General features: G+C 53.3%; 10 protein-coding genes across 10 annotated transcripts; 8 read left to right on the top strand and 2 right to left on the bottom strand.

Annotated features, from left to right (window-relative positions):
• Nucleotides 1–3047: 3047 nt before the first annotated feature.
• Nucleotides 3048–3503, top strand: CPAR01_04920 (uncharacterized protein; the record flags this gene model as incomplete). The annotated part of the gene is made up of 1 exon (XM_060489200.1): nucleotides 3048–3503. One exon carries the CDS (start codon nucleotides 3048–3050, stop codon nucleotides 3501–3503), a length of 456 nt encoding a protein of 151 aa, XP_060353406.1.
• Nucleotides 3504–3833: 330 nt separating this feature from the next.
• Nucleotides 3834–4894, top strand: CPAR01_04921 (uncharacterized protein; the record flags this gene model as incomplete). Its single annotated transcript, XM_060489201.1, has 2 exons — nucleotides 3834–3842; nucleotides 3941–4894. 2 exons carry the CDS (start codon nucleotides 3834–3836, stop codon nucleotides 4892–4894), a joined length of 963 nt encoding a protein of 320 aa, XP_060353407.1.
• Nucleotides 4895–5621: 727 nt separating this feature from the next.
• On the top strand, nucleotides 5622–7454 carry CPAR01_04922 (uncharacterized protein; the record flags this gene model as incomplete). Its single annotated transcript, XM_060489202.1, has 1 exon — nucleotides 5622–7454. One exon carries the CDS (start codon nucleotides 5622–5624, stop codon nucleotides 7452–7454), a length of 1833 nt encoding a protein of 610 aa, XP_060353408.1.
• A 405-nt stretch (nucleotides 7455–7859) lies between these two features.
• Nucleotides 7860–9292, bottom strand: CPAR01_04923 (calcineurin-like phosphoesterase; the record flags this gene model as incomplete). The annotated part of the gene is made up of 4 exons (XM_060489203.1): nucleotides 7860–8872; nucleotides 8940–9030; nucleotides 9089–9212; nucleotides 9276–9292. 4 exons carry the CDS (start codon nucleotides 9290–9292, stop codon nucleotides 7860–7862), a joined length of 1245 nt encoding a protein of 414 aa, XP_060353409.1.
• Nucleotides 9293–10079: 787 nt separating this feature from the next.
• CPAR01_04924 (uncharacterized protein) lies at nucleotides 10080–10451 on the top strand (the record flags this gene model as incomplete). Its single annotated transcript, XM_060489204.1, has 1 exon — nucleotides 10080–10451. The coding sequence occupies one exon, from the start codon at nucleotides 10080–10082 to the stop codon at nucleotides 10449–10451; it is 372 nt and encodes a 123-aa protein (XP_060353410.1).
• Nucleotides 10452–12306: 1855 nt separating this feature from the next.
• On the top strand, nucleotides 12307–13024 carry CPAR01_04925 (uncharacterized protein; the record flags this gene model as incomplete). Its single annotated transcript, XM_060489205.1, has 2 exons — nucleotides 12307–12926; nucleotides 12985–13024. 2 exons carry the CDS (start codon nucleotides 12307–12309, stop codon nucleotides 13022–13024), a joined length of 660 nt encoding a protein of 219 aa, XP_060353411.1.
• Nucleotides 13025–15592: 2568 nt separating this feature from the next.
• On the top strand, nucleotides 15593–16054 carry CPAR01_04926 (uncharacterized protein; the record flags this gene model as incomplete). Its single annotated transcript, XM_060489206.1, has 1 exon — nucleotides 15593–16054. The coding sequence occupies one exon, from the start codon at nucleotides 15593–15595 to the stop codon at nucleotides 16052–16054; it is 462 nt and encodes a 153-aa protein (XP_060353412.1).
• An 840-nt stretch (nucleotides 16055–16894) lies between these two features.
• On the top strand, nucleotides 16895–17416 carry CPAR01_04927 (uncharacterized protein; the record flags this gene model as incomplete). The annotated part of the gene is made up of 1 exon (XM_060489207.1): nucleotides 16895–17416. One exon carries the CDS (start codon nucleotides 16895–16897, stop codon nucleotides 17414–17416), a length of 522 nt encoding a protein of 173 aa, XP_060353413.1.
• A 2572-nt stretch (nucleotides 17417–19988) lies between these two features.
• On the top strand, nucleotides 19989–20180 carry CPAR01_04928 (uncharacterized protein; the record flags this gene model as incomplete). The annotated part of the gene is made up of 1 exon (XM_060489208.1): nucleotides 19989–20180. The coding sequence occupies one exon, from the start codon at nucleotides 19989–19991 to the stop codon at nucleotides 20178–20180; it is 192 nt and encodes a 63-aa protein (XP_060353414.1).
• Nucleotides 20181–22436: 2256 nt separating this feature from the next.
• CPAR01_04929 (uncharacterized protein) lies at nucleotides 22437–22619 on the bottom strand (the record flags this gene model as incomplete). The annotated part of the gene is made up of 1 exon (XM_060489209.1): nucleotides 22437–22619. One exon carries the CDS (start codon nucleotides 22617–22619, stop codon nucleotides 22437–22439), a length of 183 nt encoding a protein of 60 aa, XP_060353415.1.
• Nucleotides 22620–22893: the final 274 nt, after the last annotated feature.

Below are 22893 nucleotides of genomic sequence, written 5' to 3' on the forward strand. Positions count from 1 at the left end.
CGCCCGTATGGAGATATCCGTTCCGATGCTGACAGGTTGCGAAGCCTTTCGAGATCGATGGGGGGCCGGGGTGACGATCCGGAGGTGTGTTTCAACAGTCGTCTTCATCAGGCTCATGGATGCGGCATCCACAATAGCGACCACGCGTTGGCGGCATGGGCGGAGAGGAACAAAGGTAGCAAGAGCAGGGCTACTGCATGAGCTTCGCAGCAACGGAACGCATCCGCGAGTCCGTCAGAATGCCAAGAGTTTGCGGGTGCACAGACACCACAGATCCAGGGCACGTCTTATCCGACGTGTGCCAGGGCCCGCTGACCGAGGGTCCAGTTCTCGGAGCGAGGTACCGGCGGGGCGGAGAGGAAGGAGGGGAAGGGCGAGACCGTAGGCGAGAGGCTAGAGCCTATGCCTACCTAGAAGTACGGAGAGCGGTAGGCAAGGACGAATGGGGGCGAAAAAATAAATAAGAAGCCGCATGCTGAATTCTGTAACCGAACTTAGTCAATGTGAAAAAAAAAAAAAGGAATCTTTAGAATTCACTAGCCACAATTGCGGAGTTTCCCATATGGAGTAGGTATGCCTGACGTGCCACAGATTACGGCCGTGGACGATCCGAATGAGTGGAAATGACGTCTCGTTACGTAGCCGATTATGTCCGTTTGTCGTCAAAAGGATGGTGAAGATGGAGAGCCCTTGCTATGTTGCCGGGTTCGGGTCAAATGCATTCGAGGCTGCGTGGAAGAAGAAAAGAACTGGAGAGGGTCATGATGTGAGTGTTGTGATGGGCTGGTGGTGTTCTGGGAGGCCGGAAGTTGGTACGATTCTGGAAATAACGAGTGGGTCCGGACGTAGTTTCGGACACTTTACTCCTCGGTTGGACGATCCTTAGCGCCGACGTCGCCCCTCTCCTCCCCGGTCGAGGAACCTGGGAGCATCAAGCAAGCAAAGCAAGCGGCACTGAGCAGGCAGCTGCCAGCACCCATTGTTTCCCAGGAATGTAACTCTGTGAGTGATCATAGGAAAGGTGGGGATGAGTAGGACGTGGGGTGGAGTACAACCCGGTGACATATCCGTATGTTGTCGGCGAATACCAATGGGAAGGTACGCTGTACACTGCAGAGTACGTGTATGCGTAGTAAGTACGGAGTAAGTAGATACAAAACTACCTTAGTGCCTTACCTACACAGTAGAGTACGGGTAGATTGTACGGATACGGGATACTCCGCGCGGGTGCCTCCCCTTGGAGGCTTGGGTAAGGTACCTTGTCTATTGCCTTTGCAGACTGCATGGCGGAGGGTATCTTTACCTGCCATTACCTTACCTAACTTAGTGCCTAGTGCGGCGTGCCTGCCGCCTGCGGCCGGCCCTCGACATCAAGCCCGCTTGCTGTTGCTGTTGGTAAATCACATCTCGACTTTTTACAGTTGGTTCTTGGACCCCGGTACCCAGCTGAAGCTGTGGCGTGGGCGCCTCTGTCTCACCGTGTGCTCTATCCGCTTTCGTGACTAACCCGAACTCGATCGCTCCATCTAGACCTGCAGAAAGATACCACGTTCGACCGGGTGGATGGGGCAAGACTAAGGTAAGCAAGCACCTGATGCCCAAGTCTTGCCTGCCGGCTTGAAGTCCGCTGAGCAAGTTCTAACGAATCACGTCTAACACATAAAATGGACCCTGAGATACCGGAGGCCGCTCGTGGCAAGGGCTTGGCGCCTTGCCATTTCCATTTCCATTTCCATCAAATCATCCTCTCAACATTGTCCGACATGTTCAACATCCTTGGTGACGGGCCTCAAACTAACGTAAACTAACACTCTACTACTGCTACTTCGACAATCTGACAGGTAGCATTTCTGCCCGCTCTAGATCCTGCTTGCCCTCGTTGGTCAAGTCGAAAACCCACCACAGTTACAAAGGAGCTATTCTTGTCGTCATTTCCGGCCATCACCGTTGCATCGTGACACCAATCGACAAGCCCTGAATCCTTCAGTCGATCAGGCACAGCAAATCTTCATGATTACTGATGTCTAGGAGCAAAGAGGCATCTGTATCGCAATGTCATTCGTTGCCTCGTGCCCACCTATCATCCCCTCGTCCATCGCCACCAATCTGCTGACTACCTGCGATCCATAGAACAAGGACAGGCTCAATCAACTTCTGGGTCCGCATCTCTCGTGGTGTGCGTATGCCTAACATTACAGGACAATGATACCTGCGCAAGCGTCTGCTAGATGGCTGTGCTCCTCGTCGAAGAGTCGCCATCTCCTTGAGACCTCCGACATATGGCACGTTGCCCAATGGCAATTCTGTTACAAATCTCGGCTTTATCTTGTGCTCTCGAGCATCCACTCCAATGAATGTCTTGCAGCAGCAAGAGGCTATCTTCGAATGGTGCAGCCAACGGAAGGGGAAGCGTCACTTAGATCCAAGAACCGGGAAAACAGGGTGTTCAGGATATCACGGTTGGCGATCTGTGGCTTGCCGCCAATGACACGCCTGGATTCTTCCCCATTCAAGCTTATCCTCTCAGGCGGCTGTTGAGCATTCCGGATCTGTCATTCGTTCCCCGTTGAAAGTCAGACATCCCGCCCTGTCCTCCCAGACAGTAGACTTCGCCCCCGGACCCGGCATACATGGGGGCGAAGGACGCTCCAGCCCGACTAGGAAAAGCAAATATGACATCCAGGGCGACTGCTGCCTTCGGCCACGGCAGCCACGATCAAACCTGAACCTGTATCCGTACCGTTGCACTGGGACCAGCATCGACCAAAAGTTCCAACTCCCAACGCCGTGCCTCAAGTGACGATCCCAGTCTATCTTGGAGCCTTTTTCTTCGACGGACCGCGACAGCCGAAGAACAAGGCGCGCGTGCTTTTACGGAGTCATCGTGCACGGCTCAGGGGCAATATCACTGGCCGAGAGCACGTAGGAATCGAGTCCATATTACCAAGACCCTCTGTTCTGATGGCTTCCTAGCGTCCAAACCCCCAATTTTCCGTCGAGCCTGTCGGTCAGGGTCCACCGACAGACGCGTACTTTTGGGGTCACGGATGGTTTTTCGTATGAGGAGCTCGCTTACTCCGGCCGGCTTTGTCTCTCCCTCGGTAGTCTTGAGCCGCAAGAGCTCAGCTCACCTGAGGGCAAATGTCCAAGCTTCTATGGCTAATCAAACCCACAGATGGAATGTGTTGATCGGCTTTGGTAGCTCAGAGTCTTCTTGGCCGGAACAACACTTAAATCTAGATTCGGCATGTACGTCGATTGGCTGCGCAGATACAAGCAAGATCTCACGACAGTCAAGTAAATCGGAGTTCCCGTTTGGTCAGCTGCGTTGCCTCCTCATTATGCCTAGTGGCTTGGGGTCCGGTCTGGCCTCTTCCTGGATGATACCCCTACCACCTCAGCAGGAGACCTCGCAATCCTTGCTCTTCCCCTCTGTCGGACCAGTCTCGGCCAGGAAAAGTCATCCTCCACCCGTCTCTCAAACAATTTCAGGCCGTCTGTGATTTGCCGGCCCGTTGCGCTTTCTTTTACTGCAGCAACATGCCAGGCCTAGAAGCCCTTGGTGCGGCCTCGCCAGCTGATGTTCTTGTTCACATTCCCTCAAGTCTTTCTGATGAAACAGGCGGCAGCTAAGGCTCTAAAACCCCACAGTCTCTTGCACATGATAGATGCCCAACCTCCTAAGACGTACGGGTTACCTTCCGTCGTATGCTCCTAGAAGAGAAATGCCAATTTCTATTCCGCCATCTACGATCATCATCATTCCCTCTGAAAGCATAGTTCCCCATATTTCGAAAGTGCGTCGTCGTTGTCGTCTACCCGCACAATAGCCAATGGAAGCGGTTAGTGACCTTTTGGTTCCAAAAGAGCTCGGCGTGGAGCTCCACAGGGCAACATTCTCCCCCAGCGGATGGACAACTTACCAACCCTTTCAACATAGGAAAAGGAGAGGAACCGCATCCGGGATAACCAGCGCCGTTCGAGGGCTCGGAAGAAAGAGTACGTTCAAGAGATTGAGCAACGTCTTCGGCAATGTCAACTTCAAGGAGTCGAGGCTTCTGCTGAAGTACAGCAGGCGGCACGCCGAGTTGCAGATGAGAACCACAAGCTTCGACAACTACTTCAACATGTAGGCTATGGCGACGAAGTCGTTGATCAGTACATTCACACCGGCAAGCTCGCTTCTCCAAGTCATCGCGGCCTGCATATTGCAAGCTCGAGCGGCAGCTTGGTTCCTGAGAAAGCGACAGAAACGTTGGAGGGTCTTTTGGTTCCACGGCGGCCACCTTGCCTCGATATCCAGATGCCGATTCTACCAACAAGCAGAAACACAAGCCCAGACCGAACCCTGTCATACGGTCCTACGCCAGACTCGCCTGTCGAAGAATATGGTTCTCCGTCGGAATCTGTCCATCAAATCCATGGTTCGGCGGTTGTTTCACCGACAGACTTTGGCTCCCAACAGGTCTACGTTCGCGCCGGCGACATGAAGAACCGAGATTACGCAGGCCATCACCACCGTCCACTTGAGGTCGAGTGGGCAAATACCCACCAAAATCAGTCACCCCATGGTATTTCATCAAATGTTCAGGGATTCGGGGCGAATCAGGCGCTCGATTATCATCCGCCATTCCCGGGCATCGATCCTTCAGCAGGCATGCTACCCCCAACATGCGGCGGACCGCCATCCATGCCGTACACATCGTACCCGACTTTTCATCCCCAGCCGCCAGCGTTTGTCGCAGCTGCTACTGGTCATATTGGACATGTCCCCGTCACTGAAGGGGATCCTGCTATTGAGGATCGCAAACCTCAGTATAGACACCCAGAAGACCATTCTTGGTCATCATCGGACCCCTTTACCAGATCGCAATACAATCCCCGACACAACTGAAGCGGCTCCGAGTGTTGTTGTTTGATGATATCGACGCAAATTTAGACCTTATTAAACAAGGCTCTCGAAACCCAACACCGACAATGGAGAATGGTTGTTGTAAAGTCAACAATAAAGGCTGAGCCCCACTGGAAATTCAATGGAATACTCGGCCGAACAAATTGGCCGGGGCCTTATCTTGAATGGAGATCTCGAATAGCAACTCGCAGTGCCTTGGCACTCCTGTTTTTGGAGCCGTACGTTGGCCTTGCCGTGTACACAATCAAGCACAGACGAGGTTGGTCAAAGGAAACCAGTCTTATTGTTCCCTACCCATGTCACCGAGGCTGGCGGGAAGGAAATGGAGCATAAAGGCAACGAAAGCTCGTGGCCTTTGGCAAGTGCTGAAAACGTTGCGTTCTCTATGGATACAGACCAAGAGTCTTTATCTCTGCTGCAGCGTTCTTTGTATGAAGCATGCGCATGGAGCAGCTAGATAGAGGGCATTCCGGCGCCCTATTAAGCCAGTTGAGAAGGTCCAATGCTGTCAGCAAAGGGCTCACGGGTCACAAGATGGAGGAGTTGATAAGAGTCGTCTTTAATGAATCTAATGCCCACGGTTACCACTCAATTCTCTTGTTTTCATTTCCTCACAACAAAGTCAACTCAGTGCGTCTACTTGACGGAATATTATCCACATCCTACCCCTTTTACATCTTACCAAAATCATAGATCATTCAAAGCTTCAATGTCGGAATACTACAGCCAAGAGAGGGTGGATTTGGTAGCGATATTGGCTACATCACAGCGAATCGAGTTTGAGAGATGCCTTGCCGAAATCAAAGGACGCAATGGAGGTAACAAATCCGACACGATGGGAGTGCTCCAGCGTCTAGCTAGCGAAGCCGAAGACGCCAGCAGCATTCTGTTAAGTCTTCAGGCAGAGAATATCGGGGGCTCATATGACATGATCCATCGTATGCTAGCACAGCAGACTCTACTGATCAAGACGCAGCTTCTGGAGGTTGCGGGAGAGATGGGGAAGCCGTTCCTACCGACGCCAATGTCTAATCCACGGTTGGCACAACAATCGATGATCCAGCAGCAACAGCAACAGTCACGCCAGGAGGAAGAGGCGGAATGGGAACACCGAAAACCGCGGTCCCCTTTACCAAGACCTCCTAGGCTGCCGAAAGTAAAACTACAATTCAATCAGCTTCCATTGTCTAGACGGCTTTCTGACACTACGCCGACGCTTGACGCGATGGACCGGTCTCAACCCCCTGAGAAGCAGAAGTCCCCGATCCGTGAGATCAAGGGGTTCCCTCCTCGGATCACGAGAAGGCGGCGTCGTCCTCGACAACAAGCGCCAGCAGAAAGTGGTGGAAGAAAGGACCATGGGACAACTGGTCCAAGGGGAACGTATCAAGGAGGGAGTGTCCGTCGTCATGATCAGGCTAGTGTAAGTCCTGCCCCCGAGAAAAGACTCAAGCTGTGGCCCACCGCAAGTAACAAATCCTCGCGTCCAGCGCTCGGAAAACCTCTCTCAAGAGCGAATGAAGAGCGAGACCCCTTGAGCCGCCGGAAGTCGGGGGATGTGAGCGGTGCGGTAAACCTCTGCAGACTACAGGATGAACAGGAAGAGAGAATCGATGCGGCTAACGTAGAAAAGTGGTCGAATGATCTCAATTCAAGGACGGAGAATAAGGACGAGGGCGAAGCAAAGACGGAGATGGAGAGGGGAAATGGAAGTAAGACAGGGGACGAAGGGAAAGGGCGAGAGGCTCGCGGGAGGAAGAGGTCTGCAGAAAACGACTTGTCCCCATCGACTGTCAAGAAACCTCGCTCTGAGCCTCAGGGCGGGAAGAACGGTGGTAGTCCAGGGCGTATCAAAAGGTTCCTAAGCTCCCTCAACCCCTTTCGGAGAAGACGAACTAAGTCTCAAGAAAGCAGAGACGCCGAACCGACCGCCATTGTACCGAGCATACCAGACTCGCCGAAGCCAGTGGGGTGCTGCATCTTCGCGGAAGCTCTCAACCCAAGATACTTATTTGGCACCGGAAAAGAGGACCAGAGAGCCCTGCACTACCGCGACGCCATCGAAGAACTCATCCAGCTCGTCGAAGACGCGCCGCACGCAATCACGTCCAACGACCCCCTCATGCGCGAATACCACGCAAAACAATTCAAAGACATACAGACCGTCCTACGCAAGATCCCGTCCAAAGCCATATCGAAGAAGATGATTGACGAAAAGCTCCTGGCGATCCGGACGGAGGAGACGGCGATTCAAAAAGGGCAGATTCCACATCTAAGAGGGATAAAGGCGAAGGAGGCCAGGGCGGAGCGTATACAGCAGCTGACGCAGGAGAAAGAGGTCTTGCACCGTCGATTGTGGGCCTGCAATGAGCTGAATGACAAGATTTTCGCGTTTGGGGAAGAGGGGGCGGCGATTTTTGCGGATTGGATCGTGGAGATGAAGTTACGCGTCGCGGGGGAGCTCGAGTTTGCGGAGAGGGCGCTGATGATGCCGTATTTTGGCGGGGTTCAGGAAGATGGCCGGGAGTTCTATTGTGTTTGAAGAGGAGTGGAAAGTTGAGTTTGTGGCTTATAGAGGGTTGGAAAGAGGAGGAAGATGTATATATCAGTGACGATGTGCGCCGTGTCAAGTTAGCTGAGATAGATATCACAGAGGCGTTTGGTTTGACCTGTTGAACGAATATCAAAAAACGATGCATGACTCGCGCCAACTCCTATTAACTCCAGTAATCATCCACCGACCTTTATACATACACGATCAGGGGGAAACACGTAAATTTTTGCCCAGCAACGCTGACCATTCCGTTCTCTGTCTTTTTTCGCTATTTTCATCTTTAAATGTTTTGTGCCGTTTTGAAACAATAAAAACGCTTTGGTATCGTCATTATACCGAGAATGTCTCTCGCCTCCACTGGGGGAGAGAGTCCGTGACCAAACCACCTCACCCTTACAAAAAGTAGTCCGCCACGGGCTTCTTCGCAGGCATGCCCCTAGAATCCTGCGGCGCGGCCTGGAACACGCGGTACCTCCTCGCGGGCCCGGGGAGGAGTACCTGGTCGTCGGTGCCCCGAATATTGCCGTCGCTGCGTCCCCGATCGCCGTTGCTGCGCGCAAAGACGCCCGTGCCCGAATCGTCCTCGGCTAGCTCGAGGATGGCCGCCACGTTGCCGCAGCGGTAGCAGTAGTTGGGCGCCGACCACACCGTCACGATGCTGGCGTCGAACATCTCCTTGAACCCTTCCATGACCAGCTGGTGGGCGCGCGCAATGAGCGAGAGGTCGTTCTTGTGGTTGAAGTCGCGGACGATATCGGCGCCAAAGAGGAAGCCCGCACCGCGCGGCGACAGGCCCCAGCCGTCGATCTCGTCCGGGTCGGACCAGAGCAGATCGCACATGGCGCCCTCGTGGGGGACTTCCTGCTTTCTGTCCAACAGCCGGATCTTATCTACGCTGTCTATAAGCGGGGACAACCCGCCATGAACGCACAGAATGGCTCCGGCGGGGTTGCCTATAGAACCTGATGCGCTTCCTGATGCGCCGCTTCCTGGCGGGCCTGTCTTGTCGCCGCCGGACGAGGGGGCACCGTTGGGGCTATTCGTAGGTTGCCTTTGTGGTCGTCTCTGTCGGGGGAAGCGGCTCATTGTTGAGCCGTTCTGATCGCAGACCTCAATCTCAGTATCTTCGCTGATGGGGTCTTGTCCCGGAGTGGAGTTGAATGTGTGTGATGCGCCGAGAACGATGGCGCCGAGGGCGAGGTAGTCGAATACGTCGCAGCAGTACCGCCAGACGTTGGCGGAGCCGTATTTCCGAAGGCACTCGTCGTAGAAGCCGTAGACGGTAGTGATTTGGCGGGATTCGTGGTTGCCCCTGATAAGGGTCATGCGGTCGGGGTAGCGGACTTTGAGGCAGAGAAGAAGGAGGAAGGACTCGAGGGAGTAGAAGCCGCGGTCGACAAAGTCACCTATACGAAGGAAGTGTCAGCACATCCGATAAGTGCCGTGGGTAAGCGAGAGATCATGAGGGCATACCCATGAAGAGGTAGTTGGTATCGGGAACATCCCCGCCTACTCGGAAGAGCTCCATGAGGTCGTGAAACTGGCCGTGAATATCGCCACATATCTAGTCCGATGTCAGCGTCTACTCGCCGGAAATTTACGGCGGGGGTTCCTCATTGTACCGTTACGGGGGCTGTAACCGTGACAACATTTCCTTCCTCAATGAGCAGCTCGCGCGCCTTGTGGCATAGCTCTCGGACTTGCGCTTCGGGTATCGGTCGACAGGCGCGCAGTTGTGCGATAGCTCTGGGTTAAGCGTCAGCGCCTTTTCAGTCATGAGAGATAGTATGCGATCGCGAGTATGCTCACTTATCGAGGTCGCTCATTGTGGAATTTGAGGAGGGGTTCCTTGGTCTGGGTCGCGGCGCCCGAGGCTGAGGACTCGCGATATCGAGGTGGAAAGGATGGCGGGTATTCGTTCTACTTTATAGCATGTCGCGTGGAGTATTCGATTCGGCGCGATCGACGGCAGCTACCTTAACGTCGTCGTAAGAATGCGGATTGAGCACTTGCGTAGGGGCGATCAGGGCTTCGAGGATGGGATGGCGTCAGTAAAGTTCGAAGAGGTGCATGGTTGCCCTTTAGCGGTCGCCGGTCGCCTGCCAACCCCCAATTCGAACTTCCAATCGCGCCGGGATCTGCAAAAAGTGGATAGATGGCCAATGCGTCGCTGTGGGTTCTCGCTGGAGTGCATCCCGGCCCGGGGAATTGTTCAGGGCTCCATCTCGGGGATTTAGTTATTGCGACGACCGAAGATTAGATCCTCAGGCTCGCGACCTGCAGTCGTCGGCTGGCATGTCACGTCGCCCAGGGTGGACCCACTCCGGGCCGCCGGAATCCAATCAGAAGGCCTGCATATCAGTTCGGGTCATTAAGCTTCACTGCAGGTTTGCGAGAAAATCATCCGTTGGCCATCGTCATTGCGAACCTCAAGCCTTCGTTAAGGGGACTACATTCGGATCCGTCACCCCGTCGCGCGAGCATGGTGCTGTCATAGGTGAGGAGCCTCAGTCAATTGGGTCATTTTGATGAATTTCAAAGTCGCTAACGTCCAATGGCACGCAGAAGTTCGAAGCCTCCTTTTTCCGAACACCAAAGAAAAAAATCGCGATCATGCCACCACACCCCCTCCACCCGAGGTCGCGCATGACCTCTTCGCTCTTTGCAACCACGGTTGTCGCAAGCTTCTTCGTAGTCGGCATGCCGCATCTGTTACCGTGTCCGGCACCGAGAGTCACATACGCCGATGGAGAGATAGTGGTGGGCGAGGACGGTCGCCGAAGGAGGCGCCGCCGTCGCGAGGCAGCCCCCGAAATCAACGACGGCGTCGTCAGCTTCAATCAAATGGGCGACGAGGAAACGATACGAGCACGAGAGGAGCGATTGAGGAGGGAGTGCCCAGTACCGAAACCTGGCGGCATTTTGGGCGAGTGGTTGGGATTCCACGGGCCGAGCAAAGCAGAAGACAGCAGAGCGGGAAGGTGACGACAGCGGATGAACATATGTACAAATAACTCAAAGATACCATTTACGATCAACAATTGCGGTCCCAGCGGCATTGGATGTGCGATAACGATAGACGGGGTGACACGCAGGAGATGGTCAATGTGACGAGCATGCAATCACTCAGCGAACAGTCGCTCTGCCGAATTAAGAGGATATGGGTTAAGGACACCCGCTTACGCCAGAAAAAAAAAGAGTTCACCCCCCCCCCCCCGGTGCTGAACTGGGGGCTACATCTCTTGGTGCTCATGCTGGGATTCGAACTCGGGTACTCGCTAAGCCTGTCGTCGAGTAGGCTGGTTGGCGTTTTAACTGTTGACCTTGAACTACTCCACCAACCAGCCAGTTTGACCTGACCCCCGACCTAGAGGGCGCCTGCTGGCTGGTGACAGGGACGGAATTGAGGGGGTCTATATGGGCTTGCTCTTGTGGTGTATTCAGTAGAGCTGGGATGAATATACGTACACGGGATGATTCACTGAAGGTGGCTGATGCGCCGCGAAGAGTTTGGGAACAAGAGCCCGAATTAGGAAGTAAGGGTGCCCAGAATCATGAATCCTCCAGTATACCGCAGGATCTCAAGAGCCCTTGCTCAAGTGAGCAACGCAACTCAGCCTTCCCACTGATGCCGCAATTGTTGCCTCAAGTGGCGTGTTCGACGATATCTCAAGCGTTTAACTGAGAGTCTAGAGTTTTCGAGTCTAGGGCACAGCATGGCAACATCGGCTGCCGCGCCTTTGCCGTTGAACTCAAATGGGCGACCAGTACGCCGCAATCACACTCTCGGGCTACGTCGAGACAGATGGTGGTAGAGGGCCTCCGATGCAGAGGTGCTTTGGACCCTACCCTATAGCCAAATAACGATTCAACTTCTTCAAGTCACGGAATCGACAAGCAACCCATCGTGCAAAATATTCCATGGCCCAAGTAGTTCGCGATGTTCAGAGTCACGCACGCAATGATATACCTCTGCTACCACTACTTGGGGGCTGTTGGTCGGGGCTTGCCAAGTCTAAATAAGCAGTCATCCTAAAAAACAAGGTTATTTTGGAATTGACTGCGCCTGAAACTTAGGTGCAGTTCGCCCTTGCAGAGTTGCATCCTCTTGATCCTTGCGAGCTTCGACCAAAGAAAACGGCTAGGGACAGGCCCAGCGAGCCGTTCTTGGTGAGAACAGATGAGTGTCTTGCTCGAGATTTTTCGATCTTCACAGTCCGAACGCTGCTGGCTGTATTCCTCGAAAGTCTTCAAATTGCTATTTTCTCCGAGTCATCCTCGCTGACGACGATCAAGATCGCCGCTCGTCTTTCTCTCTCATGTTCCGTTTCCCAACGAAGTTCTCATACCCCTGAATCTGGTGTAAGAAGTGCCGTGAGCTTATTACGTATGATCTTCCGGGAAATTTTACACACAGGATTCGCCTCGCCTCAACATTGAATCTAATGCCTGCCTTCGTTGCCAGGGCATAAAGTAGCAATACTGAAGGCTCTACCAAATTTTCCACGGCTTTCTGGTGTTCCGTCCATGACCGGGCGATCGTAGGGGATGAGACGTCGGAAGAGACTCAGGCAAGTGATCCGTGCTGCTAGGCCGCGCCCCTGCCTCCGGCCCGCAACCTTAACACCCGCTAACAATATCTGACGCAGGGAGCCCCTGATGGACGCCTTGGCGTAGAGGAACGCTGGCCAACTTTTTAGTCATTGTTGCTCCCGCAAACCACTCACACACATACACAACGACGCATATACCCTCGCGAGGCTTCACAGCCTCTCCTCGTGGTTAAGAGTGACAAGGTTGTGTCTTCTTCAGGCTTGTGTGCGGGGCGGAGGTGTACCACATGGGCGGCTTGCGGTCTGATCTTCAAAGTGCCAAGAACGGCTCTGATCAGTCGAAACAGCCGGGAGGACGAATCACGAAGAACGCCTGGAGCCTTGGGCCCATTGAGATTTTAGCATCGCGGTTTAGAGTTGAGGTGACGGGTGCCATCTGTTTTCTACCGGGGCACGAACTGAGACCGGATTCAGCACACCCATCGTATGCCGGTCTTTCAAGGGTGGAGACCTTGCATCCTGCTTCGCACCTTGGGGAGGCAACTTGCAAGACGCCACCAGCCTGGCAGACCGTTGGCATGTTACGCAACCCGAAAATTCCGGATGGCATCTGTCTCATGAGCCCTGGTAGATGCCATCTGATCAGCAGAGGCTCTGGGCTGGGGGGAGGGGAGCGCCAGCCCGATACTGGGCCTGGTCCACACAAAGACTTATGCTTAATGACAGTCCGGGAAGATGTGAAGTTAAATAGACTTCATTTCCCCGAACCAGAGTATGTTTTGTTCCTCATCCCTTCTCTCAGGACAGTGTCTTTTTTCTACATTAAACTTTTCAATTCTATTCTTCAAGAGCTGTGCTCTATTTCCATTCATTCTCAGCTTCTCTGTCATTCCTTGATACCCCAATTGTAAGTTTTCCTCCCATCCAGGGCTGGCTAGAAACACAACGCTGACTATGATTTCCAGTTTGTACCGTTTTCTCTTCACGACAGTCATTCCACAATGAAGTCCTCCATGATCCTTCTCATTGCTACCGGCCTGGTGTCGGGTCTGAGCATCCCCAAGCAGCTGGACACCCGCCAGGCCATCGCCCAGGCCCCGGCCGCTGCTCCCGCAGCTGCTGCTCCTGTTGCTGCACCTGCTGCACCTGCTGCTCCCGCCGCTGAGGCTCCCGCTGCTGCTCCCGCGGACGCCGCCGCCGAGGAGGCGAAGAAGAAGGCTGAAGAGGAAGCTGCCAAGAAGGCGGCCGAAGACGCCGCCAAGGCTGGCGAGGGCGCTGCCGCTGCTCCCCCGGCCGAGGCCGCTCCCCCGGCCGCCGCCCCTCCTGCTGAGGGTGCTGACGCCGCCGCTGAGGCCGCGAAGAAGGCACAAGAGGATGCCGCCAAGAAGGCTGCAGAGGACGCTGCGAAGAAGGCACAGGAGGACGCGGCCAAGCAGGCCGAAGACAAGCAAAAGGAGGCTGCCAAGGAGGCTGCTAAGCAGGCTGAGAAGGCTATGGGAGACTACCAGAAGGGCAACAACAACAACAACAACAACGACAACAAGGGCAACAACAATAACAACAATGGTAACAACCGCAACAATGGAAACAACCGCAACAACAACAATAACAATAACAACAACGCCCTATTGCTCCAGAACATCCAGCTCCTCCTCGCGGCCATGAACCTCCAGAACGTCGTCAACGTCCAGGCCCTCGCCCAGCTCCAGGCGCAGCAGCAGCTCGTGATGCTCGCCCAGCTTCAGCAGCTCGCCCAGCTCAACGCCGTCGGCCTCGTCAACCAGGTCCAGGTTGTCGCTCTAATGCAGCAGGGTCTCGTCCTCGGCGGCGTCCAGCTCGGCGGCGTCCAGGTTGTCAAGATCCAGTGAACAATTTGCTGCAGAAGTTTAGGGGAGGGAGCATACAGTGTACAGGGCGATGTAACTGCAAAAATGTAATTGACACAATTTCTACGGTGCAAGGAGCAATCATTCAATCAGTGTTTAGCACCGGGGGCGCCACTGTGTTTGTTTAGATGTCTCATGCGTTGCGGAGGTGTGAGGGAACCCGCGCCGCGTGATCGGTTGGGTTTGACATCCTTAGTGGACGGTCTCTACTGAAGGTTGAGGTGACATTGGTATGGCCCTGGTAGCACTCAATGGTCTCCTAGAAAGGGGTTGGGAATCGGTGGTCCACATGACATGGGAATGGGTAACGGTGCATTATTCAACGGCTCTACATATCAGACTAGGATTTGGCAAGTGCTTTAATGTAGTTTATGAAAAAAGTGTCACTGATCCACCTGCCAAAACCTTCGAGTTTTACGTTGAGTTTTACCTTCCTTCCGTTGATAGTTGTGTCTGTCTCAAAACTTTGCTGATGTCGCGAGGGAGTCATGTTTAGGGCGGGATATCCCTGTTCGAATGCCAAGTTTGTTGACAGCATATTGACTTAAGCTTATCCTCGATGAATTTTCCTTTGATCGATCTGATTACTTCTGACTCAGCACCATGTTTGCCATACCATGTCACCTTCATTTTCATTCCAGTCGGCTAAAGGTATTTGACGTCTAAATCCAGCTCACCTGATTAGTGAATGATTTACACTTAGGTAGGAAAGGGTTCTCATCGTGATGGTGGACGATATGACGAGCACATAAAATCCGTTCGCCTCCTCACTCAGTTTTTGCATCAAAAGTCGACAGTCATGTATGGTACCGAGATGCCCTCGTCAAACGCAAACCCAACCCTCCTCTTCCCGGAAGCGTAGAACATCCGGATTGCGGGGAAAGGGGACGTCAAAAGAAAAGAAGGTGAAGAACCAGGGTGTGACATCTGCAGCCCTGTCGCGCGTTCCCTTGTCGTCAATGCCATGGAGGGAAGATGCCTCATCGACAGAAGCCTGAGACACTTGGAGGGGTTCGGGGTTGGTGAGCCGAGCAGGGGGATTCCGACGACAGCAGGAAAAGGGTGGCGGTAGGGTCACTGTGTGCTGCACATTGCGCCCGGACCGCTTGTCAGTGACGCTAGAGGTTCTGACTTGCTGGAAGAGGAGAATTGCGGGGTCCGTAATAGCCAATTAACGCCTAGTCAAGACTTGCGGGGGCCGTACAGAGGTTCGAGGGATGCTGATGGGCCCCACTGACACGAGTCTAAACAGCCACTAAACCTTAGTTGAGCCGCTCCGACGTCAACGGTCCTTCTCCTCCCGTTTCTCTCGATTCTCTGCGTTGAGTCCCTGCTTGGAGTATGCCATTCACAACCACTCATTCCAATACCAAGAGCGAGAAGGGAATGATGTCCTCACACCCCAATTCGATGATCAGTGCCACCCTGATCCAACGCATCGCCGGCGAGCCGGCTCGGCAGTCTCCTAAGGCACAGCCGAAAATCCTGACGCAAGTGCAACGAGACCAACTTCATTCATCCCGTCTTGACTGCTGTCAGAGACCCCAGCGGGCCCAGCCTTGGGACGACCCATCGGACTTCTCATCACCCGGCCGAGCATACCAGTTGTTCCAGCTCGGTACGCAGGTCTTTTCGGATGACACACCTGTCATCGCAGCATCGTCCCAACTCGCAAGTGTCTGACTGAATGCCGCCACACCGCCGCCCCTTGCTTTTCCACTTCTTCTTCCAACTTCCCTCCGCATTGTCGTCGCACATACCCAACACCACCCTCACAAAACCTGTGATCAAACCAAGTCCTTTTCCACCACTGCTTCTCATCATCAGACCCTACGAAACAGATTTTTGGCTCGGTTCTATGTGTAGATCTCATGAGTCTATTCCAGTTTCCGTCCCCCGTCCCCTGTCTCCCTTCTCTCACACAAAGTCCGCGGGAAGGAAACTGGCTGGAAGGGCCATGTGCCGGCTTGGCGATGGCTGGGATGAAGAATTTCGTGTCACCATTTGCCGTCGGCCGAGTAGCCGCAGGACCCGCCAAGTAAGGTTATTTGGGCATTGCGTTACATTGCTTGGCCCACAAGAGCCTCAATGGCCTTGTCTTGCTTCGTTTCCTCACCATATTCCCTCCCCAAGAAACTTTGATTACTAGGTCTCGTCACAACCGAAGGGATTGCGAGTGAATCTCTTCTAATCTGTCTATGCTTAAAAATGAATTTCCATCTCCAAAGATTATATCTGGAGATAAACGCCTCACGAGAGACGCTGAAGTGTACGTGTATAGTGATATTGCCTTCCTACCGTAGTCCTTTAACTCGCTTTCATTCAGCTCGCAATCATCCTAGCATAAGTCGCTAGATCGTGCCAAGGGTGGCATCGCTTCCGTCATCCGAAGAAACGTCCTCTCTTCCATGCTCTACGCGTCCCCTCACGACCCCTAGTCTCAATGTTGGCCCCCCCTCCCCCTGTCAACCCGTTTGATCCAACATTATTCCGTACCAGCGATATCGAGACTCTGATACGCATCGGATCACTCGTTCACGACTCTTCCGAGCGCAAATCGTACCTTAATTCGCACTTGGCAATGGCCCAAACGCCTTATGCCTTGCTGAAGAGTTCAGACGTCTACGTACAGCACTCTTGGCTCCGAGTATCTTGGCTTCTGCTCTCATCGACATATAAGCCACCCGTCCCGCCGCGAACATCACATATTCTTCTTTCTTCTCCATCCACACGCATTCAAGTCTCTTCATCCAGTCCGATCTTACTCATTCCCTTCATTCATTCTCTTCAGAGGTGGGTCTCATCTCAAGACCAGATGAACAGGATACCATACTAACCAACAACCAGCTGTGCTCTTTGTTCTCTTCACTCCTTTCAGGTCGTTTACAAACAAAACCAAAACCACTCTTTACAGGAACAATCAAGAGCTGTGCTCTCTTCAAACATAATACATTTTTAATCAAACCCCCCAATCCACCAATCAGCCAAAATGCGCTTCTCAACCATCATCCTCTCCACCCTTACCGCCTTCGCCGCCGCGGCACCCGTCGCCGACACCCTGGAACCCCGCCAGGGCAACGGCAACAACAACAACAACAACAAGAACAACATCGACCTCGCAAACCTCAACAACCTCCAAGGCTTCCGCAACCTCGACCTAAACTACCTCCTCGCCCTCAACAACCTCAACCTCCAGGGGCTCGGCCAGCTGGGCCAGGTCAACAACCTCAACCTCGCCGCCTTCCAGAACCTGTTCGCCGCCCAAAACTTTGACCTCAACGCCCTGCTGCAGCTGCAGCAGCTGTCCACCGTGCTGGCGATCCAGCAGCAGGGCGTGTTTGGCAACGTCAACCTGGCGCAGCTGAATCTAGGTGGCCTCAACTTGGGGCTCATTGGCGGGGTCGGGCAGGTGAACTTGGGACAGTTTATTGACCAGGGCTTGGTTGGGCAGATTAACCAGGTCGTTCAGCAGTCTTCTGGTACGTTTTTGGCTTCGCATATGGACTATTGAAATCTTGAGTGCTAACCAGGGGGTCTTCTTCCGCAGTCGTCGTCGTTGCAAAATAAGCACTCTACGTCTGTCCTCCAGGAATAGGCGATGCAATGCATTTATGAACTGGGCTACGGATTGCCACATTTGGGACACGGTGTTTCAACCTGCTTTTCTTTTCTCTCTTAATGACTGGCGCATGAACTTTCCTTGATTCTGCAAACTGAAGGGGGACTGGTCGATACAGGTACTAGAATCAAGATGACAAGATGGCATGTATGGATATAGGTACCGTGACAAATTTACGAATCTTCATCCAAAACATTTCTCTGTGTACCACTCTCAAGTGAGGCTACGGGCCGAGTGACAAACGTATACAAAAGTTTGATGAAGCTTCTCTGATCAACCCCCTTCTAGGCCTCTCAACTCGAGTCCAAAGTCAAAATTTCCAGAAAGAGATACTCAGACGGGGTGCAGGTAAGACTCGGGTTTGTATTCGGCATTCGAGCTACTGACAGGCCTCATCACAGTCGCCAGTACATGCAGTACTTTGATATTCAAGAAAAAGTAACAGCCGTCAAGCGCAAGAGTGCTCGCGAGTGCTCAAGAGTGGGCTTCTGATACACACTAGGTATACCAGAATCCTCGCAAAGATCCAGCAGGTGCTTTTACATTTCCAGCCTAGAATCTCTGGTGTCTCTCATCTGAATTCTCAATCATCGAGACCGGCGATCAATAAAGCCAAGAAAGACCTCTGCCTAGTCCTACATTTTATATTCCATATAAACGGTACGTTTCACGGCCCCCCCCCCCCCTACTAGCTCTCCCATCACAGGCACAGATCTGCCCCGAACCTCGGACCAAACAGTACCTCTTGCTTCCCTTCCTTCATGATATTCTTCGTCGTTGACTGACTGCCCCCACACCCCGAAATGAGTCCCTTCACTCATATCTAGCATCGAATGTTCTGTCTAACCGTCTCAGTCGCAATAATATACAGCATTCAATGGCGCGGACCCAATAAGAGATCAAGTCAAGATCATTCAAGGGGTTTAGCGAGTCCGATACCCCCGATTCAAGCCTGATACAGAATCCCACGAGAAATAGAATTTGGCAGCCCCCCCATCCGTTGCTCGTACTACACCATCAGGACTGTCTCAAAGCAGGCCAACATTGTTCGTTAGCCCAACCATAGCTGCATCACAGGAGTTTCGTTAATACCAAACACCCTCTCTCGCCGACAAGTATCTCGCAGTCGCTGTACTTCGCTGTACTGACGCTCAACAAGGGTACTGCCCGATCACTCCGTCAACGCCGGCTCTACAAGTCAACAATAGATAAGCTATTCCAGACGCAAAGAGTATATGATGACTCTTCATTTCAACAAGCGATTGCTCACTGACCAATACCGCACGAGAATGGGACACCGTAAACATCCAGCCTGCTTACGAGGTCCAGGTCCCAGGTTGGAACATATTCCAAGCACGAGAGGACGTAAAACATACAGCAACGCCAAAGTCCAAGTTTCTCATATCGACCCTGACCTGTTGCTTACGAGACTTCATTCCTTTCAGTATCGCCGGTGGATATCAGCACCCAAGCAAGCACAAACTACATTCGTTGGGAAAGTCATACTCTGCCGCCAACACATCATCATCCAACTCATCTTCGAAATTGCCTAGCGCTCGGCTTGTACACGACATCATATGTCGTAAAGAACGATATTGAAAGCTACACGTATTATTTCCTCTCTATGAGATCACTCACTGTTTGCGTAGCACGTGTGCCGCAGTCAACATCTCGTGAACACCATCACAGCATCAGCCCCCCACTTCCCACTTCATCCCACGGGCACAGTTCCATCGCGTTGGCCCAAGATAGCAATTCATGCTTCCAGAAAACGAGCGAACCACCCTCCAGGAGAAGTATATCCCGTCACGTAAAGAACCTGCCTGATGGTGGTTATGTTACTTCGTCATATTTCACGTATACGTTCATCCCCGGAAGAGCACGTGGTCACTTCCGTACACGTATACAAACACAAACCTTTACGGATACCCTATTGTTAAATCTCCTTGCACATGATCTGATTTCGTACCACACTCCCACAAAGCACGCACATACATATCCCCGACAAATGGAGATACAAACACGTCCCCCATCCCCAGAATTTCGCAACTCCGACCACTGACATCTCCCCTCCCCTCCCCCAGGTGTAAACCTGCACGAGGGACTCAGGTAGAGACAGCGACCCGGAACTGGCCGACCTGCGTATGTGGAGAGGTACCCCGTACGGAGTATACAGGAACCAAAGAAAAAAAAGGAAAGAAGAAAAACGCTCACCTAAACACGGGAAATCTTGGCGGGGAGCCCGAAGATCAATCCCCCGCCCGCCCCTCCATTGACAATTCCCTTGCGACTGTCGATCTTTCGGGTATAAAAAGACATTTTTGTGGAAACATACGAATTTTCTCAGGGAGAGGAAAAGAACGTGGGGAATAAAACAACCCCAAAACCCGTTACCCGCGTGCCCTGCTTAGGAGAACCGGACCGAAGGGAGTGTTGCAAGACAAGGCGGGTATCATCTGTAGGGATGTTCCCAATGCTCGGCGTTCCTGGAGACGGTTGCCTCCCCCTCCCACCCGCCGGAATACGAAATGCATTGGCATCTTGGCAAGCCTTGTTGCGGAGACGAGCATACGAAATCCGACAGCGAGAGGAAAGAAAAAGAAAGCAATTTGGCCCAGAAGAGCTCAGAAGGGGGACCTTGTCTCGAAACTGCTGATGCGATGTCGCCATTTGTGGCAGGTCTGCCAAGTCAGGGGAAGAGGTGACCAGGAATCATTCCTGTTGGGCCAGAAACGAAATTTCGTGGGCGCATTTGTGAGGCTGACATCTTTGCAACGGGATGGCGCAGCGCAGGTCTGAGATCCCCTGAGTGAGATTTGCTGGAATTGTAATTGTAGGTCAGGCTGTCAGCTTTGGGAGCTGAAAAGAAAAAAGCCTCGTCAGGTCAGACTTGCAGTAAGCATATGCACTCGCTACATGTGCAGCTTGTCGAAGCCTACCAAGGAGCTCACACGACAAACGTGTGTTATCCAACCTCCCAAGCAGGGCCTTGTTTCCAATTTTTTCCACTCCGTTCTGCAAATTTTCGGCTTGGGCGTTATGATAAAGCCAACTGAAGTATGCTGCCGCACGCACACGGGGGACACGTAGAGCCCGTGACTTGGCCCCGGGCCGGAATCCTCAGTTCGTGCCCGATCGGTCGGGGTGGACCTAGGCGGACGTGATTGGACTACCTCTCACAGTCACAGCCCGCACGAACGGGACTGCAGGCAAGAGGCGGGGGAAAGCTCTAAATTTTCGGGACAAGCACGCGTTGCATGGGGCCGAGGGAAACCATAACTTGCAGGTGAATATCGGGGTGCATGCATGACAGACTTTAGATGCGGATCTTTGGCGAGCCGATCAGCTTCGTAGGTGCAGACGACTGATTTCGTACATCGCGGTGCCCGCGGAAGTGTTGCGTCCCTCACGGGCAGAGATTTCTTCGCTGGCTGCTCCAGGGTTTGACGACGAGTGGACGAAGGAAGACTGGGCAGACCTCATTGAGGTTTGGTTGCGCGCTCGGACGACGTCCCGTGGGACGGCCGTTTGGCAGGCCATTTGGCATTGCCAGCGAGGCCGTCAGACGCTCTGATGGATATGGCCGCGCCTAATGACCCGCTAAGAGCTCCCTCGTGGCTGCGTGGCATCCCGCTTGCGCCGCTTGCGGCGACAAAGCTTCTGTCGGGCGTCTGTTGACCGAAGCCATTACGCCTGTGTTAAGCCACTGGCTCAGGTAAGAGTGCTGCGATGGAGGCACGAAGGTTGGGTTAAGGTCATATGCGGCGGTTCAGGGCAACTCCCGCGAATCCAGACTCAACCGCTACAATTCCACCCATCCAAACGTCATGTTAGTCGTGGGTTGTAAAGCCAAGTATGGGAGAAACTTGGTCAATTGGGGCAAGGTTCATAGGAATCGCTGATTCTGCTAGTACCCCGTAGACGGCATACGCCGGCGAGATTAAGATCGACCCGGAGTTATGGGAGGTGGGAGTGAACGACTACGGCATCGCCTTTTTTCGACCCTTGGAAGATCTGGACCCTGGATACTTGATAACCCACCCGGAAACGAGCAGACGTCTGGTCGAGACTCTGAACTGCGAAGCGTTCGCGGCCAACGTCGCTTAATGCCAAGCTCCATGTGCCGATTCGCATCATAGTGGCGGATATTTTCAAACAAAGAGAACGGAGCTCCAAGGTACTCCGTGCCGCAAAGCTTTGGCTCTCGTAGACGCAACCGAGCCATAGGCAAGCAGATGGGCGATTTTGGACCCTGAGCGATGGATGAGTGACGTGGGGAGGCAGGGAATCAATTGCCTCGCAGTGCAGGAGCTTCGGGATGAACAGAGCTTCCCATTCTGACACACGACAATCCGCAATACGGCCGTGGCTGACGGCCACGTCCACTGCTATGGCGACACGAATGCACTGACGGTAGGAATTCTTGCGCTCGCAGGAGCAAGGCAGCAGAATTGTGTTGTGGGGAAAGCTGTCTCTGGAGGAAGGCTGTGCGTTTGCTCGTCCATAGTCTGACCGTCCGAGCTCGAGGTGTTGGGAGTCTTGGGGTGGGAAATAGGGGATGATCTGACGTATGGTGCATTGTCGATGGGCCGAACAGGGAGCGGGTTTATGCAGTGACGCGGAGCGGAGAGTGTTATGCAAACTACCAGCGGTTGGTCTCTGATCTCTGGCGCTAGCAGAGGTTTCCAAGGCAAGGCTGGGGCCCCAAACGATGGTGGTCGGGATATGCTGTATGTCAGTGGTTCTCCTAGAGTCTTGGTTGCTCAGTGCTGTAGGGGCATATGCATGTCAAGTTCAGGTGCTCTTGTGTAGGTAATCCATCGTCCCATCAGTTGCGCGCGTGAGATGGATGGGACGGTGTGGTTTGTGTCTGCATGGTGGTTGCATTCTCGCGAAGCCGGTTGCAGCCAAGTCAGGTACGGATGCATGAGGTGTGGGATGAGGTTTTTAAGTTTGGTTGGCTGGAAGGATCATCGAGATATTCGCAGCCCGAGGCCAAAGTCGACCACGATGCGATGCAGATGCAGATGCAGAGCTGCAGCACCGGCCGTACTCGAACGAGCTTGATCTGTTGCAACAATCGAGCACTCGCCATTTGCCGATCCCTTCCGTTCGTGTCGGGCTTGCCTAGACCACGATGCAGTGGGGATTGGCCATGATCGTGGAAGCAGGTCTCGACTGTTGATGTCAAATAAGAGAACAAAGAGGGAGAGGCATAGAGTATCGGTATCGACCGAATGACAGGAACAAGAAGCCGCAACGGGAATAGTTGAGGTTCAGTATTGGTAGCGCGATGCGGTTCAAGACCCGACGACTGTTGCAATCGCGCTTCGTAGCGTCTACCTCGTTGGACCAAAGGACCGAAGTCT

Source organism: Colletotrichum paranaense, assembly GCF_030867605.1.
Source record: "Colletotrichum paranaense strain IMI 384185 chromosome Unknown Scaffold_3.1, whole genome shotgun sequence".
Taxonomy (NCBI): domain Eukaryota; kingdom Fungi; phylum Ascomycota; class Sordariomycetes; order Glomerellales; family Glomerellaceae; genus Colletotrichum; species Colletotrichum paranaense.